General features: G+C 52.4%; 1 protein-coding gene across 1 annotated transcript in view; it reads left to right on the top strand.

Moving 5' to 3' along the window:
• Positions 1-20,530, top strand: part of Nectin1 (nectin cell adhesion molecule 1) — a 60,624-nt gene that overhangs the window by 33,290 nt on the left and 6,804 nt on the right. The window contains exons 2-5 of the mRNA XM_041638500.1: positions 12,662-13,012; positions 13,479-13,781; positions 14,083-14,200; positions 15,635-15,786. Coding sequence (XP_041494434.1) covers positions 12,662-13,012; positions 13,479-13,781; positions 14,083-14,200; positions 15,635-15,786 — 924 coding nt within the window. The remainder of the gene's footprint in view (positions 1-12,661; positions 13,013-13,478; positions 13,782-14,082; positions 14,201-15,634; positions 15,787-20,530) is intronic.

Raw genomic sequence — 20,530 nt, forward strand, 5'->3', positions numbered from 1 at the left:
CCAATGACTCCTGAAACCTTGACAAGTCTGAGCTGGAAGCAGGACTGGGTGAGGCCCCTGATAGACTCAGGTTGGGCAGAGGGACGGTCGGTGTGGGGAGGAAGGTGGGAAAGACCCCACACTTGAAACTGTCACACCACAAGGGGAAGCTGGGAAGGAGACTTGGGAGGATGTGGGGTGGTGACTGGACTCAGAACCTTTTCTGACTCTCGGGTCCCCTCACCTGATGTGTCCCTGCCAGGCAGGGCAGGAAGAGGACAGGCTGCAGTGGCGACAGGGAGGTGTTCCCCTCAGCATTTTGCCAAGTGTTAGGTGATGATTTTGAGTGCTGTGGAGAAAGAAGGAAGGAACAATGACAGTGTGTGCCAGGAACAGAGGAAGCTGCCCAGGACTGGGGAGGTGACCTCACCCCAGCTGAGTGATGCTGGGGCTCACTGTCGAGGTGAAAAGTCTGGGTTTGGGGATGGGCATGAGACTTGGCCGTGGGCACTGACTCTGGGAACCACTGAGCCCATTCAGATCAGTCAGGAAAACCTGAACCCACTACTACACCCTCAGCCTCCTGGGTGCTTGGGGGCAAGGCCACCGAGGGACAGTTAGTTGTGCAGAACCTGGACCTGTCCACGGACCTGCAGAAGGTGACAGCAGGGTGCCCCAGTGAGGCATCCTCCTTCTCCCTGAATTGCCATGTCAGGACCCTCTGAAGGGCTTGCCATCTTCTACACACACACACACACACACCGAGTCATAAGTGTCTTGCTTCTCTGTGACAGTAAGCTTGGCTGAATTTGAAAGGAAGCCACCATAGTGGCACCCACTTGTAGTCCCAGCTATCCTTTTCAGAATGCTGAGGCAAGAGGATCCTTCAAGCCCACCATTCCAGGCCCAGCCTGGGAAATCTGTGTCTAAAAAGGAGAGGCTAGGACTGTCCCTGCGAGGTTGGAATGCTGGGTTGGCTGTGTTCTGTGGTTAAGACCCAAAAGAGGTCAGCACTCAGGTTGGAGTCTCGACCCTGCTTTTGTTGTGGTCTGGGTTGCCATGAAACCAGGCTGGAACTGCTGTCAGGGTTTATGTTGGGTAGCTGGGGGAGGATGGAGTTGAGCTATGACCCCTAAAACTAATATTCTAAGGGCATCCATGCCATATATAGGAGTTTGGGGTCACTGTAGTTCTGGGCTACAAAGCACCACCTTCAAGTTCTGTATTTCAGCCTTAGGAACTGATAAGACAATCCTTCCAGAGGGGCTGGAGCTGGAGCAAGGCCTGCCTTCTGTCCTATCCCAGGATCTCTCAGTGGCCCTTGGTTCCCTGCGCTCAGTCCTGCTGCCCACTGGGATCGTGGAAACTCAGCCTGCTGTGCGGTTAGTTGTGTGTTCCACATTGCATTGTCCCTGTCCCTCCGCTGGAGAGGCAGGCCCTCACTCGGTAGTCTGGAATACTCCTCTGACCTCTATCCTTTCCTATAAGGTAGCTCCAAAGGTGCCTGGGGGTATGGACACAGGGCCAGGAGGGACAGATGCCAGTTCTGGGTGGGACAGCCATCAGGACTGGCCAGTGGAATCTGAATGCCACAGGATGCATGCATGTGTGAGTGTGTGTGTGTGTGTGTGTGTGTGTGTGTGTGTGTGTGTGTGTATGTGTGCGTGGGGGGGTGTATGCGCGCACATGCGTGTGTACATGTTTGCATGAATCCCTCCTGAGCCCACCACGCTGGAGGGATCTGTGTTTCTCCAGTTAGGCCTTCCCACATTAAAGCAAAAGCAGGAGAGCCAGGCCCAGGGTGAGGAGAGCAAACAGCAAAACTTAATGACTTTAATATGAAAGAATTTGCCACTAATTAAGCACAAACACTCCACTAATGCAGAGAACACATGTTGTGGATTTCACTTAAGCAGGAACCAAATGAGGTGAAAATCCTTCCAAAATGATAGCAGTTTACCCTCGAAGGAAGATGCTACCTCACCTTGGTTCTTGCTAGCGCAGCCCTGAGTGTACCCAGCCCTCCCTCTGCCTTCACAGCCTCCCCACCCTCCGTGACGAGGGGTTCTGGACATGCTCCCCCAGCAGATCTACCTGCTTGCATCCATTCCCCTGGCTGCCCATCCTCCGGAGACAAGAAAGTCTCTCCACAGCCTGTGTTCTATTAGACAGCCACCTTGTGAGCCCACTGTTCTGACCACCTGTCTCCCCATGCATAGCTCAGCTCTGGCCTTCAGACAGGAAGAAGCCTGCATCTCTCTTCTTACTCAGGAAATACAAGGAAGGTTTCCCCATTGGAACGTCCTACAGTAGAATGTATTCCTCACCCCCTCTACACCCAGCTTGCCATGACTGGCCATACACACCCATCATGCATTGCACCTCTCCTACCTGAGCTCACAGTTCCCTCCTCTAGTCCCATGGTCTTCACCAGGGACATTTTGTTCTCCTGGGGGCATGTGATAGTATCTCCATATGATTTTTATTTCATTTCATTTTTGTCACCAATGAAGGCGATGCTCCTGACATCTCGTGTGTTGGTGCTGGGGATGTTGCTATGTGACTTGCAGGGCACAAGACAGATCCCACCAGAGGTGATTGTCTGGCCCCAAATGTCAGCAGTATCTAGGTCAGTTGTGCTCATGCTCAGGAAGCCGGCTCACCTGAATCCAGGCAGGTCTTTCCCCAGGCGTCATGCAGCATCTCCATGTGCCAGACGCCATGCTAGGAGCACATGGGAATGGTCTCATTCCACCCTCATGGCAGCCCTAGGAAACGGCACTGTGATTAGCCCACTTTACATATGAGTAAACTGAGGACTGGAGAGATCCATGCAGCTCAAAGTTGTCCAGTTCACGAGCGGCACATGCCAACCCTCGTCTTGCCCAAACTGAACTGGAAGTCAGTGCTCATGGACTGATTACTCCATACATCCCAATCCTCTCCACAGACCACAGCCGCTAAATCTCCCAGCCCCTTCTCTATCCGTCACTCCTTCCACCCAAGTCCTTTGTCTTACAGTGAGCCTTCCCTGTCGGCAGGCAGCTGTACCTGCCTGATAGCCCCCCTCCCTGCAGCCATCCCAAAAGAAAGAGCATCTGCAGAGGTGGGTGCTGGGGTGGCCCACCCTGCCATTCTTGGTACAAGGCAGACCCGAGAACTGAATATTTGTATTTGGAACTCTGAGGGCTGAGGCAAGGAAGGCACATGTCAGTCCTGAGCCTTGTGAAGGTTCCCCTGGGGGGAAGCCTAGGGAATTCTTCCTCTGCCTTCTCAGCAGCCCCCAGCACCTCCCTCCTCAGCACTCGTCTTCCAAAGAGGCTGCTGCCTACACTTTCCCAAATGTGTCGGTAGCGATGCTGCGTGCTCACAGAAGGAAACCCACCCAGGTGTCTGCTGAGAGACAATGGGGTTCACTGCGGTGTCGGCTGTCCTTGCCTCACTGAACCTCTCTGAACCTTGGCCTCAGAACCAGAAGCCTCTCTGCCTGCAAGTCAAGAAAGGCCAGGCCAGACAAGGAGTGGCCCAGGGCTGTGGAGGGAGGGCGTTGAGCTGGTGAACACGAAGGCATAAACAGGCTTAGGTGGTGGGAGCGAGGGCTCTCTGCGGCAGCTTAGGTGAGAAAACAATTTTTCACCTTCTACTCTGGTGTGAGGAAGGCAGGGAGACGGGGTGCTGGGAACTGGGACAGGAGAGAGAGAAAGGGAATCAAGCCTGTCAGCTGGGAAGCAAGCAAGCAGGAAGGTATGAAATTGAAAGGTGGGCAGGTGGTCAAACTGACCCCCAAACTGACCCACATCCTGTGGGGATGTTGCTTCTCATTTCTGGGCAGTGAAGACGAGTCAGGCCTTAAGCTGTGTCTCTTCTATACAACTAAGGGCTCGCTTTCTGTCTCTTCCCTTTGAATAATGTGCTTCCCAGGATGCTGCCACTGGACCTGAGACAATGGCTAGTCTTGGCCCAGGACCACAAGTGGCTTACAACCTTCACTATCCAGTGGGGGTGCCCTGTGAGTTCTGAGTGTTAGGCTTTGGACTAAGGTGCTATGACAAGAACATACCCATGTGTGCACCCTGAGCATATAGCACCACCTGACCCCTGACAGAGCCAGGAGAGGGCTCCAGGAAGTCGAGTCCTGGGGAATTTGGGAAAGGACAGAAGTCACAAGTATGTGTTTTCGGCAGGGATAGCAAGCCAGACCTCTAGCCATCTCTTGTGTCCTCATTTTCTCAACCCTCCTGATCTGGGGCTCTTCAGCCTCTTCCCTTGGAGCCCAGTGGCTCACACTTACAATTCCAGCACTCAGGAGGCTAGGCAGACTGCCATGAGTTCAAAACCCACTTAGGTGACCTTGGGCTTGATCTTGGAGTTCAGAAAGTTTACTCTATGACATGGGAGCTCCAGGCAGGGTCTCTACACTCAATGCTGTCCTGCAGTGGACCAGTGAGAGGTGCTCTGGGCACAGGGGTGAGGCTTGAAGAGAATGAAGGAGGCATAAGACAAGAGGGTTGAGGTTACAAAGGAAGGGGTTATGCATGGGGGCCAAGCCCAGGAACATTGAGAGGCTATTGGAGATGAGGGTGCTGGTGGCTTAGGGGGAGTTCAGATCTGGACAAATGCTACAGAGGAAACAGAGCTGTTAAGGACCTTCTGTAGGCTGGACTGAGTAACTGCTTGGCTGTGAAATAACCACAGCAAAGCTGGGGTACAGCCTGGATTTGATCCTGCAGGATTTCCAGCAGTTGGCCAGCATACCAAGACTGAGACCAACTGGTCAGGCCACAGGTTCCCGAACGCAGATCCAGAGGAGGAGAGCTGAGGCAGAGTGAGCTGAGCAGGCTAGAGCCACAGAAACCCTCCCGGATTCTCAGGTCCACCATTCCCATTTACAGAAAAGAACACTGGCCTTACTCAAGCCCAGGTGACAACAGGGACTAGGTAGTAAGAACCAGAGCCTGCCTCTCCCAATTTCCCGCTGCCCAGAGGAAAGGTGACAGGGATATGGCAGGTGTAATGCCAGAGCGGAAGTAGAATGGGCCAAGAGCTAACAGTTTGAAGGCTAGAGATGGAAATAGACATAGCTAGGAGCGAGGCCCTATGTTCTTGGGGTACCAGTGTAGATTCCCTGCTTGCCAGAGTTCCTGGGGGATGGGGTGACAACAGGGAATGAACCTGCAGGAGGGGTGGTCCAAGCATCCTCAACCCCTTGTTCCTTGATGGGAGAATCAAAGTCCAGCTCCCTGACTGATCTCCGTCCCCTAGCCTGTCCTGCCAGGTTTCAGGAAGAGATGGGGTTTGTCAGAGCACCCCCATGGCTGCTGCCATCCCTGGGGCTTCTGCACTGCCAGGGGGATTGGGGCTGGCCCAGTCTGTCTGGAAGATCCTGGGACCTGGCTCCTCCTGGGTCTTTTCCCAGGCTGCCTCGCCCCCTCTTCTCCCACGCACTATGCTCCCCCACCCAAAGGCAACCGGCGCCAGCCCCACAGCCCATCATTAGCCAACTCCATATGGGGAGTTGGGGGGAGCATTTAGCCAAGAGGAAAACATGGGCAGTTTCTGTGACCCCAGAGCTGGGGGTGGAGGCGCCTGGGCTCAGACAGTAGCAATTAGCCCCTGACTGTGGGATCATAGGACATTATCACTACTGTGAGTGGCTGGTGGTGAAAGTGCAAGGAACACAGAGGCCCTGGAGTCATCCCAGAAGCTCTGTCCCCAAGGCCTTCTCACCAGCAGAGGTTCCTGAACCGCAGGAGGTGAGAAACGGAGATGCTAAAGCACTGTGCATAAAACATGCGTACTATGCCTTCTTGCTGTGGCTCCCCTGGGAGGACTGGCTGGGCACTGGGATAAGAAATGGGACACTTCTTCTGTCTGCCCCTAGAGCCCTCTAAGCCACATCACTGTGGCCCTGAAGGGGAGTTTGGAAGCAGGCGATGCAGCCTGGGAACCAAGGAGCTCCTGAATTAATGGGGAACCGTGCCTGGGGCGTAGAGACGAGAAAGGACAAGTTCAAAGGGCTTTAGCTAGTGCCCTACCCTTATGGGTTCTTGGCTGGCAGAACCATTGGGTCCAGATGACAGGCCGGCAAAAACCTTCCGAGGAGAGATGGCCCAGAAAGAGGGTTCTCTCCTGGCCCCACGTCTTCCTTGCCGGTCTACCCAAAATGCTTCCTGCTTGGACTTCCTGAGGGATCACATTTCGGAAAGAAGCTGTGCTGAGGGGAGGGAGGGTCCTAAAGCTTTAGGTCACCTCGCTGACTCAGCAGAGTTTCAGGGACCCTTCCCCCTCCCCTTTGTGAGTCATTCCCACTTGCACTTAGCTGTTCCTCACCACCGGAAGTCCTGTCCTGTCTGCCAGCTCCTGGAGGGGAGGGAGGGAGCATGCCTAGAAAGCCCTAGAACTAGCAAAGGATATTGGTTTCAACTCAGGATGTACCTTGTTGGTAGGGCATTTAATTAGCTAGTATGTGCAAGGCCCTGGGTTGGATTTCCAATACAGTCCCAGACCTAAACACACACACACTTGGGGGAAGGGGTCATGCCAGGCGTCATGGTCATTGTAGCTCTCACATATAACTAATCCCACACTGGGCAGGAAACTTAGTCAAAAGGTTAAGACAGGAGACTAGCCATGAGTTTGAGGCCAGCCTAGACTGCATAGTCTTGTTCTAGGGTAGCCTAGGCTACAGTGTGAGACTTTGTCTCACAACAAAGTAAAACCCTTTGTTTTTGGTGCAGGTCCTTGTCAGAGAGCCCCGCAGCCCACACCTGTACACACAGACTTTATTCTCTCTCTTGTGCTAACACTCTGCTCAAGCCGCTGCTGGAGACACTGAGGCAAGCTTCAGGAAATGAAGGCCTGGAGAAGATCTGCCCGGCCAGGTCCGGCCACAGTGGTCCTCACAAAAGCCCTCATTTACACACCCACCTCCTGAGCTCAGACCCAGCTTGCCCAGCGAGGACAGGAGTTCTAAAGTCAAAAAGGGCAGGAAGAGAAACTGCTCATGTGGCCACGCCCGATGCGTGGGAACTCTTGCCACCCCCCTGCAGATCAGCTCCACAGCAAGCAGGGCAGGGCTCTGGGGAGCAGGTTCCTCTGCCACAACTGAAGAGCCTTTGTGTCTTGTTGCTGAGCTTGGGCTTTTGCAGCCCTGTGACGTTGTAGGGGGGCTGGTCCGATGCTTGCCTTGCTGGCTCAGCACTTCTGAGAAGCCAGGTCGCCCCAACCACCTCACCTGTGCTCTGTTAGGGAAACTGAGATCCCAGAGACGTGTGTCTTGGACCCTGACCATATAGGGTGGTCAGGGGGATCTAGGCAGTGATTAAGGTCGGGGCAGAGAAAGACTCACTGTGTACCCTAAGGTGTAAGAACCCCCCTTTTGTAGGTACAGGTTCTATGATTTCTGCACCCCTTGCCCCCTACTCCTTTCTCTTCTCACTGCGCACATAACAGCCTTCTGTAGGCGCTCCAGCCTGAGCTCACTAGATTCCATTTCTAACCCCCAGTCAACACGAGGCACCTATAAGTACCAGGGCTGGGTATTGGAATTAGCTTTTGTGTCGTTTTCAAAGGTTTCTGGGGGTATTTCCCAGAAGATCACCACCCAGAACAAGATCCCTAAGAAGATAGATTGAGCCAGACTCTGGTTTAGGGTAGGAATTGCATTAGGCCAGAGGGGCTACTAGTCTGTTCTTGGGCAGATGACCTAACCCCTCCTGACCTAGTTAGTGGCAGGTTGCCCGACCCATTGAGCCCTCGTGCACTACCATGTCATAAGCTCTACTCTATAATCTGCAGGGGAAGCTTTCTTATTGCTCGGGTAACCAGAGAGTCAGCAGATTCCCCAAACCGTGCTGCCTACCATGGCAGGCATAACGTGATCAACGCAGCCCAAGGTCAAGGACATCCCTGCTTTTCCCTTGGTAGCTAGACACCCGTTGAGTGACAGGACAAGCACTCCGCACAAGTGCAGGAAATAGTAATGGGTACAGTTGCATGGTTATATGCCATTGGATTCCTAGTAGAAGTGCCCACCAGAAAGTCAGGAGTGAGAACTATCTCGGTATCCCAGAAAAGGGGGCCTGTAGCACCCTGTTCAGTGCCTCGTGCCAGGTAGATAATCAGTAAACATTTGTTGATTGAAGTCCCAGAAGGGGAGGCCCACTGCTTCACAGATAATGTTGTTGGTGATGATGACGACAATGATGATGGCGACAGCCAACATTATTTTGTGCTGGTACTGCTTTCTAAGTTTCCCATGTACTCCTTCATCTCATCCTTACAGCAGTTTTATAAAGAGGCATTAGCTATTAGAACCCCCATTTCTCAGATGTGTACCCTCGGTGTAAACTGAGTCACAGAAAGGTCGAGTCATTGGCCCACTGGAAGGCACCGAGGCAGAATGCAAACTCATATTGCAGACTCTTCCCAATCCCATCGCACACCTCAAATAAGGGTGCCAGAAAGACCGTGCAGAGCTTGGGAGCCACCCATGTCATTTTCCGGACCATGAAGCTGGAGCAGACATGGAGAAAACTGAGTATGCTCTAAGACCTCCCTTCCTGACACCTGCCCCTGCAGGCACCCACCAATCCTGTTCCTTTTCTCAGGCTTTCCACCCAGCCCCTCCTCTCCATATTCAAGGGTGAGCTCTTTTCCCTTTGAAAGCCACCCAGTCTAAGAGCTAGATACTTAGATCTGATTTGGCATGCTTAGTCCAAGCCAGGGAGCCCCCACAGAAGCTTGGGAACCAGGTCCCTCAGGCTAGAGTGTTGAAGCGGGGCCTAATTGTGCTAATCTTCCCCTCTCAACGCCAAGACATTGGGGGCTTTACCCTTAATACTTCAGGAGCCCCACATGCCCCCCATGGACTACCTCCTAGGCTCTGTTGATAGCAAGCCATGACAGATGCCAAGACTAAATGTGAGCATGCCTACTACTGAAAGGTCCTCATGTCCCCACCCAGTCCATTGCAGGGCCAGAAAGGGCCAGAAATGCCTTTGTGTACAATGAGGGGACACCAGGAATGCTTCTCTCTACACCATGAAGATGCTTTTGGGAGAACCCAGAGGAGAGAAAAATGGCCTCTATCCAGGGTAGACTTAGGGACACACACACACACACACACACACACCTGCTTTGGCACAGAAACCTCCCCAGCTTACATGGGGCATCAGCAGCAACCTCCCCTCCTGGCACCAACTTATCCCTGAAGGGTGAGGTCACTGCTTGGGAAACAGCACAGGAATATCAATCAGTCTGTGCATCAGGGCCTCCCCCCTGCCTGCCCCACAACTGCAGAAGGGATGAGAGGAGACGGGGTAGTGGGGACTTGATGGGCCATGTATTCCTCCAGGCCCACCATACCTAACACCAAGATGCTTCCTGATACCTATGCCCCTTCCCCCAACTCTCACGTTGTGGCCCAAGCCCTCCCAACTGGCTTTTCCAGTTCTTGGCTTTGTGTGGCGCAAGTTCCCCAATTATGCCCACATTATCTCAGCTGCTGGGCAGCCTCCAGCAGGCTTGGGGAGTGGAGGCTGGAGGAGCATCAGGGAGCACCCATTTATCCTGTCAGGGAGGATGGAAGAATTAATTGCTTGCCAGCTGACCAGTCAGCAAGAGTGCTAGACCATCTGACCCACTGACCTCCTCTCGGGCTGCTTCTGGGTAGGGTGTGGGCGGGGCTGCCATGAGACAGTTAGAGCCAGAAGGATAAGGGAGACCCAGGCAGCCAGCCTGCTCCTCTACAGAGGCAAGGGAATTGACTGCTAGGGTCTCACAGTAGGCGGAAATTCAGCCCCCAACTATGTGCCATACACCCTCCTCACCTTGTCTCACAGCTCCCCCAGCCCCCAGCTGCTTGAGGGGTCTGGGACTTCCAAGGGCCGGTGGGGGCAGGGGGGCAGGAACACCCAATATGTTCGTTAAGACTCTAGTGTGAATGGCAGAAAGAACGGGGATATGTATGAAATTCTCCATGCCAAGGACATGGCTTGGGAAAGCCAAAAACATGTCTTCGGCATCTCTCTCTCTCTTTCTCTCTCTTACACACAGACACACACACACATACCTCTCTTTTCCTACGCATGCCTCCCAAGGTCTCACTATGTAGTCCACACTGGCCTTGAACTTAATATCTCCTGACTCTAACTCCTGAAGGCTAATATTATAAGCACATCCCACCGTGCCTGGCTCGACATGCATTTCCTGAGAACATGTTGTATACTAAGCCCCTAAGATCCCACGGTCAATGTGATCTCTGGAAGAGTGGAATGGGAAGCAATGTGCTGAACTGACCATGGGCTTTGGGACCTTCCCAAGAACCCCCACTTCTCTATCACACAGAGGAGGCAAGGAGAAGCCCCAGCTTCCCACTCTTGGATCCCAGGCCTCTCAAAGCCTTCCTCCTGCCTCTGCTATACTGATGGTACTCAGTAAAATGAGGATGTTGGGTATAAAGAACACAAAGGTAGTCACTCGTCAATCACAGGAAGGACAGACTCAGAGATGGACAGAAGTGGAGGGCAGAGCCTGGTCTGGGGTGGTTGTCTCAGGCTAAGGGTCTCAAAAGCAAGGATTCTAGTGGAGACTGGAGGGAACGTATGCCTTGCCACCCGCTGCCCACTCCTTCCTGGGAGTCTCCATTCTCCTGGCTACCACTGCAGTTTGCCCAGCAATAAATATTTGCTACACTAGAGAAAAGAAAACACGGAAGCCTGCTGTGTAAGCCAGATGCTGAGCTGGGCTGGGCTTTGGAGACCCAGGAAGGGAAAGAACTCCCTGCAAGAGTTCCTAGGCCAAGAGAGAAGTCAGGTATACACAGCCGTATTCTGAGGCAGGGAGGCTGTACTGGGAGGAACCTGGAAGATCAGACTGGGAGCTTCCTAACAAAAGGGCCTGAGTGGTTCCTCACAGGAGCTGAAGGGGAGGGGCCCTCTTGCTGCTGTGCATCTGTGCACCTTCTCCAGTTCCTGCCCCCGCCTCCTTGCCGTTTCTTACCTGTATGCTGTTTGGTTCCCCAGCAACGGGTGAGGTAGAGAAGAATGGATTATCTGGCTCATTTGTCAGATGAGGGAACCGAGGCCCAGGAAAGCTCCTAGCTAGAGCTCTGCTTGGATAGTAGAGCTTTCAACCCTCAAACAAACAAACAGCATGCTAAGTTCGTAAGGTGCCACCGCTTATATCCTAAAATTCTGGAGGCTGAGGCAGGAAGATGGTTAGTTTAAGATCAGACTTGACTATATAGTCAAAACTGCCTTCAGAGGCATCTTGGGAGGGCAAGGGGAGGCAGAGCTTGAATGTAGCTCAGAAGTGGAAGACTTGCCAAGTGTGTTGTCTCCATCCACAGAACGAAGGGAAGAAGCTAGCATGTGGACGTATGTACTAACATGGAACACTGACCCACATCACTAAGTGAAAAGCACCATTTGGACAATCTGTACAGTATGATTCTGATTTTTTAAAAAAATATATAGGAAGCTAGGGAGATGGCTCACTGGATAAAGTGCTTGCTAAAAGCATTAGGACCAGAGCACCTACACAAATGCCAGATGGGCGTAGTGGCCTGCCTAGGAGGCAAAGATGGGATCCCTGGGGCAAGCTGGCTAGCCAAATTAACACCATCTGGGTCCAACTGAGAGATCTTACCTAAAAATAAAAGGCAAAGAAGCTCATGCCTTTTAATTCCAGCACAGAGGAGACAGATGCAAGCAGATCTCTGCAAATTCGAAGCCAGCCTGGTTATTACAGTGAATTCCAGGCCAGCCAGATAGTCCAAAGAAAGAAAAATATGGTAGAATCAATTAAGGAGGATACTTAGCATCAACCTCAGACCCTCGTGTGCACGTGCAACACACATGCAAAAAATAACAACAAAAGAAAAAAACCCCACAGATAGTAAGCCAGGCATTGTAGTGGCATTAATGGAGAATCACAGCACTCAGAAAACTGAGACGTTGGTCTGTGATGGTGCACACCTTTAATCCCAGCACTCAGGAGGCAGAGGCAGGTGGATTTCTGTGAGTTCAAGGCCAGCCTGGTCTATAGTGTGAGTTCCAGGACAGCCAGGGCTATTTTACAGAGAAACCCTGTCTCAGGGAAGGGGGTAAGGGAAGGATGCTGAGATATGAAGATCATGAATCCAGGGCCATTCTGAGCTACAAGTGAATGATGTCATTGTCTTCGTGGTATTTTTCAGAATTATCTAGAATGAGATTTTATTATTCATTTATTTATTTTATGTATGTGTGTGTATGCTGTGGTGGGCACACGGAGGTCCGAGAACAATTTAAAGGGGGTCTCTTCTACCGTGTGGGTTCTAGGGATCAAATTTAGGTCATCATCCTTGGTGGCCAATGTCTTTATCCACTGAGCCACCTTAATAGGTGGTTTTTATATCGGGTAATTAATTAATTCATTTTGGAGGGGATTCTAAATGAGTTTCATTCGTGGCTCAGGTTGTCCTGGACCTTACTATGTAACCCGGACTGGCTTCAAAGTCTCATAGCAATCTTCCTGCTTCACCTCCCGAGTGCTGGGGCTCTAGGCACAAACCACCAGACCCGGTGATTGTTTTCATAAAAGTAATGACTGCTGTAAAAGTTAAGAGCAAAGGACAGAGAATGGTAGGTGTGGGGCATGGTGCCCGTCACTGACTACTTCCTGTCTTCCCGTCCACCAGGCACTCACACGCAGGTGGTACAGGTGAACGACTCCATGTATGGCTTCATCGGCACAGACGTGGTATTGCACTGTAGCTTTGCCAACCCACTGCCCAGTGTGAAGATTACCCAGGTCACGTGGCAGAAGGCCACCAATGGCTCCAAGCAGAACATGGCCATCTACAACCCAACTATGGGCGTCTCCGTGTTGCCGCCCTATGAGAAGCGAGTGGAGTTCCTGCGACCCTCCTTCATTGATGGCACCATCCGCCTCTCCCGCCTGGAGCTGGAGGACGAGGGCATGTACATCTGTGAATTTGCTACCTTTCCTACAGGCAACCGCGAGAGCCAGCTCAATCTCACTGTGATGGGTAAGATGCCCTGGGCCTCTTTCCCTTGCCTGTCTAAAGGGGTTGACCATCCTTAGCATGTGTCCCAGTGGCCCCAGACACCCCTGTTGGGTTGGCATGTTCCCATAGCTCCAGGCATAGAGCCTCTCACTTGACTAGCCGGATTGTCCACAGTTCCCAAGATTGGGGATGAGGCCTTAGCAATGGGCAGGGGCAGTATTTAGGTTGAAGCCCCCGCTACGGGACATTGTGTTGGAGACTAGGACACAGGCAGGTGCATAGGACACTGTAGTGAGGAAGGAAGCTGCTTGGCTTGATCATGCCAAGACTCTGGGAAATCTAAAAACAGGACTGTTCGGGCAGCAAGAAGGATTTACTGGCAGGAAGCACTTCCCAAGGGAAATTCTGGGAAGGGCTTTGGCCAAGCACAGCTGAGAGGCAGGGGTGACGGGCAACTTCAACTGATGCCATGGTGTTGTGCCCACAGCCAAACCTACCAACTGGATCGAGGGCACCCATGCAGTGCTTCGAGCCAGGAAGGGACAGGATGACAAGGTCCTGGTGGCCACCTGCACCTCAGCCAACGGGAAGCCTCCCAGTGTGGTGTCCTGGGAAACGCGGCTAAAGGGCGAGGCAGAGTACCAGGAAATTCGGAACCCCAATGGCACAGTGACAGTCATCAGCCGTTACCGCTTGGTGCCCAGCCGGGAAGCCCACCGGCAGTCCCTGGCTTGCATCGTCAACTATCACCTGGACCGCTTCAGGGAGAGCCTCACGCTCAACGTGCAGTGTGAGCCGGGGCCGGCCCCTTCCACCCTCTGCTGTCTGCCCTCCTCTTCTGTCCCCTAGTCTCTCCCCTCGATTTTCTCCTCCAAGATGCTGCAATTTCCTCATCCTCTCTTTCTGTCACTGCCCCCTCCTTCTAACCTTTCCCCTTGCTGCTTTTGCTCTGAGGTCTTGGAATGCCAACTTGCCTTTCCTTCCAGCTGCTCCTGGCTCCTCACTGTCTCCCTTCCTTAACTGTTCCCTCTATCCCTTCCCTGCCTGCTCCCTGACCTCACCCTCTTCCAACATCCTCCCTTGCTCCACAGATGAACCTGAGGTGACCATTGAGGGCTTTGATGGCAATTGGTACCTGCAGAGGACAGACGTGAAGCTTACATGCAAAGCAGATGCTAACCCTCCAGCCACCGAGTACCACTGGACCACGTGAGTGCTGTGGGCTGACCCATCCCCTGAAAATACCCTTTGCTGGACCTCACACCTCCAGGGAGTAGGGAGGATTAGAGCCTAGGCTCAGATTTTCCCATGGGGGTTGATTTAAGAGATCCCACGTACGCACACAGACTGTGTACACACCTCTGCATATGAGTGCTAGGGTTTGGGACTAATAATAATCATGCCAGCGGGGGTGTTCCTCCTGACCTGCTTCCCTTCACTCACTAATAAAGGATTTTGTCACTTTTCTTTGGTGAATCACCCCACCCCAGTGCCCATTATTTATTTTTTTCCAAGGTATCCCCTGGGAAGCTGGTGTTCTGGAACACCCCAGTCTTCCTTTGTTCCTAGTCTTTCTGTACAACAGCCCCAGGTTCTCTGGGTGGAGGCAGCAGTGGACGCCCGTGTCCCACTCTCCCATTCTTGACTTTACAGTCTGGTTCTTGACCTTCAGAGGGGAATCAATCCCCCGCTAGCCAACTTGAACATCTCAAACCACCATTCTTGCCAGAGACTAGGTGGGACTCAGGGTGTGGGGGGAGCTAAGAAAGTTGACATGGATGGCCAGAAGTCAGCAGCTAAAAGTGAGTCTAAACCATTTCTAGGAAGTAGTGGACCCTGGCAGACCCTCCCTATCAGCCTGCACTTGTAGGCACAAAACTGCTTCTGAAGGAGAGGGTGGGCAGAACCTGCTTGCCGGTCAGCCGTGTACCCAGAGCTTTACTGAAGAACAGCTAACAAGGGAAGGATGAAGGTTTTCTGTACTTGGCAAACTCCTAGAATGCTCCCCACACAAAAACGTCTTGAGACATTTCCAGCAATGGCAAGATGATCAGTAGGAGTTCAGCCATGCCTGCTTCCGCATCCCAATAGCTTCTCCCAATGCTCTTGGCCTCAGTGGCCCCACCAAAGGAGAACTAGGATCAGGACCCAGGTGTCCCTGTTGTCAACCCAGAAGCCGCAGGAGCGGTAGAACAAGCACTCCTCTGAAGCCTGCAGATCCAGCTGGCCTCTGCTCTGCTTCTTCCTAGCTGTGTGCCCTTGGCCTTGAATCTCAGGTTTCATCTGTTAATGGGGAAATGGTACCCACCTGCCTTGAATAGGTTTCAGTGGCATGATGCTCAGACATGAACTGCCAAGCATGGTGGCCCAAACCCTGTCATCCCAGCACCAGGGAGGCTCAGTCAGGAGTGCTGCAAGTTCAGAACCTACCTGGGCTACGTAACAAAACCCTGTCTCCAAACCTATGAATTCCTGAATAATAGAAAACTGAGATGCAAGACACTATTGTTGTTCCTATTTTCCCTCCATTCCAAACAGCCCCTAATACATGCACTCAGCAGAAGAGCGGTAGATGCCCGGGGGCTGATTCTTGGAGCTGAAGAGTCGTTCATAACCCTTCCCTGTGTCTCCCAATACCTACAGGCTGAATGGCTCTCTCCCCAAGGGTGTGGAGGCCCAGAACAGAACCCTCTTCTTCCGAGGACCCATCAACTACAGCCTGGCAGGAACCTACATCTGTGAGGCCACCAACCCCATTGGCACCCGCTCAGGGCAGGTGGAGGTCAATATCACAGGTATGAGTCTGCCTCCCCTCCCTCTCCCCATCCTCTGGTTCCTCCATAGCCGCAGCCGCCCCTTTCATTGCACCCGTTAGGAAGTTTGTGTCTTTGTAACCCCCCACCCCTTGCTTCTCTGCAGCTCAGGCCATGGTTCTTTCTTCACACTTTCCTCTTTGCCTTATGGGGAGGGGGTGTTATAGGGTGCGGTCAGAGTGACCTTCAGGGGGCCGGAAGTGCTGTTTCCAGCAATGGCTGAACTCTTGTACGAGGGAGTCCTGCTAGCTTGGTGGAACAGGTCTGCAGGTGGGCTCACATCCTCCAAGCTCTGCAGCTGGAGTTGAGGAAGCCTGCAGGGCTGCAGGGCGAGGCTCGCCTCCAGACAGACGGGAAAGTAGAGGCTAGAGTGAGCAAGCACCCTGAAGGCATTGGATACTGAATTGCTCTTTTCCCAGATCTTCCTCTGTCATTACAGGAGGGGTGAATCAGTCAGGGGAAATGAGGGCTGTGTTGCTCCACAGAGAGGCTTCACCTGGGATGTGACCTGAGTGAGCCTCGTCTGTAAAATGGGGGTAGTGTGACCTGCCTTGAAGGAAGGGCTGCTGTCCAATGACACATAATGCAGGTCACATAACCTAGCACAACCCAGTCTGTCAGTAAGTGGCCAAGGCTCTGTTATTATTGTCGCGACCTCCATCATTATCACTGTCATTAATAGGAGCATCAAAACAAATGCACCAAGGAGTAAATTGCCACCAAATTGCCACCAAACTTCAAAAGGGGGAGGTGTTTTCAGTATCAGACCTGAGCTGCTTGCAGAGTGAGAAAGTGACACAAAGAACCTTCAAAAAACAGGAAGGGGCATGGCACTGCCACCAAAGGAGACAGGATGTAACATACACAGCGTGATCCTGGGCTTCCAGGAAATGAGGCAGTAACGTAGTCTAGCTAGACACAGGTTTGGGGGAGCCCTGAGGATATCATCTGTGAGTACATTCCAAACACATCTGCACAGAGAGCAGCTGGAGCTATCCAGGGACCACACTGGGCTGTCCTTGGGGCTGTCCTGTCACCTAGGAACGAGAGGCTGTGGTCACTTGCTATTTTCTTCAGCACCCTGCCGCTGACTCTGAGAATGTTTATAGGAGTAGAGGTGCCGGGGTTGGAGCCTGCTAATAGCCAAGGTCACCTGCCAGGACAGGGACAGACAGCAGAAGTGGACTGCACCACTCTTCCCCCTTCTGGGACAAGTTGGAGACATATAGGGTCCGGAGCTCTGGCCCTGAGGCTGTGGGGTTGGACGAGGAAATGCACAGAGCCATCATACCAAGTGTGATGAGCAGTGTTACCCGAGGGCCAGGGATGTGTCCATTTAAGGACTCTTCTTGGCTGTGTGACTTTGAATAAGTTCTTTACCTCTCTGAACCTCTGTTTCCCGATTTGTAATATGAAGGTAGTCCAACTTACATCCCATTGTCCATGTGATCATGGAGCGCTCCCTCCAACAGGACACCAAAGCCACTACAGCATCCCACTCTGCCACCCAGGAACTCTGGGGAGGGGGAAGCTGATTGGAAATTTGGTGGAAGTAAGGAACCCAGAAGCACCCTCTCATTGATGTTACTTCTCAGCATGAGAAAACTGACCAGAAACCCTGCTAGGGCAAGTATGCCAGCCTCAGAATCACAACCAGCAGGAGTGTGCATCCTCCCTTCTCCAAAAGTCCAGGAACAGAGGTGATGGTCTTGAGGAAGGGCTACTCCTTAGGGCTCAGATGTAGGAGCAGAGAGGAGGAGAAGGAAGAAGAGACTAGCCATGGGGAGGAAGCGGCCATGGGTACCCGGTACCTGCTGTGTGTCCCGTGATCAGGTCTATCTAGGCGGTGGTGTGTGCTTGCCTGCACATAACATCTAGAGTGTATTCGAGGATAGGTGGTCTAAAGCAACCAGAGCTCCGGCTGGAAAAGGGTCATACCATGCCAGTTCTGTTATTAGTCGGGAGCCAAGAGACAAGAAAACATGGCACTCCTGGCTCTCCTGATGGGCTCAGGAGCTGTGTGGGTCAGCCCCACCGGGAGCAGCTTCCAGCCAGAAGTTTAAACCTTTCCAGTGCTGTTGATTCTTTAAGTGGCAGGTTACCTCATCCCCATTTTCCCCACATCAGCAAGTGGCCTCTGCAGTCTCTGGGGACCACCCTCAAGGAGCATAGCCGGGCCCCGTGTTCCCAGCCCCACTGCTCTGAAGGCAATGCATGAATGAGAGGGATAAGTGGGAATTTAATATTTCATTCTGACTGTCCTTTTAGGTAATAGCTTTGCCTGCGCACATCTGGAGAGAGGAACAAAGAGCAGCTGGGGTGGGGTAGGCAGGGGGCACACGTGGAAGGAGGGATGGAAGGAGGATGGCCCATGATGAAGCAGCATAGCAGGGCTATGTTCAGATTGCTGCATGGTGGCACTAGGACTAGTCAGTCACTGTCACAGTGAATGACCCCTAGTGTGAAATAGTCCCAAGCTGGTTATAGGGATAAGAAAGCTATAGAAGCAACCTAGCAGAATTTGTGGATGCATTTAACAGTGTCTGGCCACTCAAAGAAGCCCATGTCCAAGGCCTTGTACTGAGAAGCAGTTTCAAAGTGCTGGGTAAGGGATCCCACCACAGTAGCTAGAGGACCTACCTTCTTCCACGAGGGCTAACACTAATGGTGGGGAGGGGTCCAGGATATGGCCTTGACCAAATAGGATATAGCTTTCCTCCTTAAGGATGTTAGTGTCAGATTGGCCTATTGCCACTCCCAAGAGCGGGGCAGGGAAGCTACTCAAGCTTAGTGTGTCTGTCCCAACTCTTACTCTCGGTGAAGTTTGGGCTCGTCCCGTGGGCATGCCAGTTAGGCCAGTTCTTTGGACCAAGGATGGTGGGCCTTCACAGGGAGTGTCTCTGCAAGTGTGCGTGCCCAGGCATGAGTGTGGGTGTGTTCCTCTGTAAGCACGTGTAAGCCAGTGTGAGCAGGCAAACCACTGTCTGCCTGCTGAGTGTGCAAATGGAAGCCTGGGGCTGTGCTGAGGGCAAATATGCCTGTCTCCAAGCCAGCAAATGGCACGTGTTTGGGAGTTGAGGATGCAGCTGAGTCCATACCTCTGGGAGTTCCTCTTCCAACTTTCAGGAGCCCTGGCAGACAATGGAGGAACTACACAGCTGCTTCAGCTGCAGGAAGACAACAGGGTTTCTCAGGGTAGGACCCCAGGCCTTCCCATTCTCCCTGTGGCTGATCTCATTGCATGCTGGGAAGTGTAGTTCTCACAACTTCCTAGCCTGATCTGTAGGTCATTTCCTGCCAGCTAAAACATTCAACATTGGTTGTGGAAGCAAGCCTAGACATTTTCTTTGAACCTAGAGCTTAGTTCCAGACTATAAACCCTAACTCCAGTTCACCTCACATCAACCCAAAGCCCCCCCCACCCCACCCCACCCACACGCACTAGGTCACCCATCTTAGTCTGGGAACTACTGACCCGGAACGAGAAGTCCCCCTGCTCTGAGGTCCTGTCCGTCTCAGAGCCTGCAATCCTTCAGAAGCAGGGCCAGGTGGGCCACTTTGTAAGAGGATGTGAGAGGGGCCAGCTGGGCCCCCAGCAACAAGAGCAAATGACCCCAGTGCCCGGTTCTTCCCTCTACCCAGCTGTGACCTTTATGGTTCTGCTTCTGACATAGAGACAGATATTGCTGGGTGTGACAAATGGAGGGGTGGAGGAGAGGGGCAGGATGTCTTTTTTCCCCTGCTGGCACATGAATTAGCCATCCCTTTCTCTCACCTCACTCATTTGATGTGTTTATTTTGGCCGCATAGCCATTCCTCTGCTCTACACAGACACTAAAGTAGTCAGAATAGTGTGGATTCCCTTCGGTCACAAAAGGGCCCACAGGAACAGTAAACCTCCTTAAAGCTTACGAAAAATAAAGTAGAGGACCTGGACGGAGGAGCTCAGAGGTAGAGAACCAAGTATAACCAATCCCTAAGACACTGCTCTCCTCCTACCCCGACTCCTATGAAATGAGGTCCCCAGTGTGTCCCAGGCCCATGTTCTCTGTGGACTGAACGCTTTCCGCCGCCTGCAGTGAGCCTCACTTTTAAGGCAGAGCCATGGCATGAGAGAATATGTTCTTTAACCTAACAGAGATTTCATTGTCATGTGTTCTAGGCATTTGGGATAAATCAGTGAGCAAAACAGACCAGACTCCATCTTTGTGAAGTTTATGGGGTCCTGAGGGTGATGTAGGGAAAAGAAAGGTCACTGTGCAGAAGATGAGGGACTTGTACGTTGCATTTTTAAAGATGGTGGGTGGGGAAAGTTTTCATGAGTAGGTGATGCTCAAGCCAAGCCCTGAAGCAGGTGATGGCAAGAAGCTCCAGTCCATGGCAAAGAGCCCTCAGCCTGCAGGAAAGCAGAACAAGATGGTATCAGAGGTAGAACAGGGCACAGGTCATGGAGAACACTCTAGACTCTGTGACTTTGGGCATTCTTTGAGGGGAAAACAGTCATTAGGGGCTCTGGGCAGGGTAGTGGTGGGATGTGACTTGTACATTGATGGGATCTCGCTGGCTGCTGTATCAGATATAGTCCTTCTAAGCCAAGGGTGGAAGCAGTTAGGTGTCGATAGCCATAAATCGTCCAGGTGAGAGATGGCGGTGTCTTGGATGAGGGTGGTTGGGATGGAATGGCGAGAACTGGCTAGATTCTAGATTTACTTCAAAATATAATTTA

This window comes from Microtus oregoni, unplaced genomic scaffold (genome assembly GCF_018167655.1).
Source record: "Microtus oregoni isolate MIOR12 unplaced genomic scaffold, Mior012 000055F_ref0000237, whole genome shotgun sequence".
NCBI lineage: Eukaryota > Metazoa > Chordata > Mammalia > Rodentia > Cricetidae > Microtus > Microtus oregoni.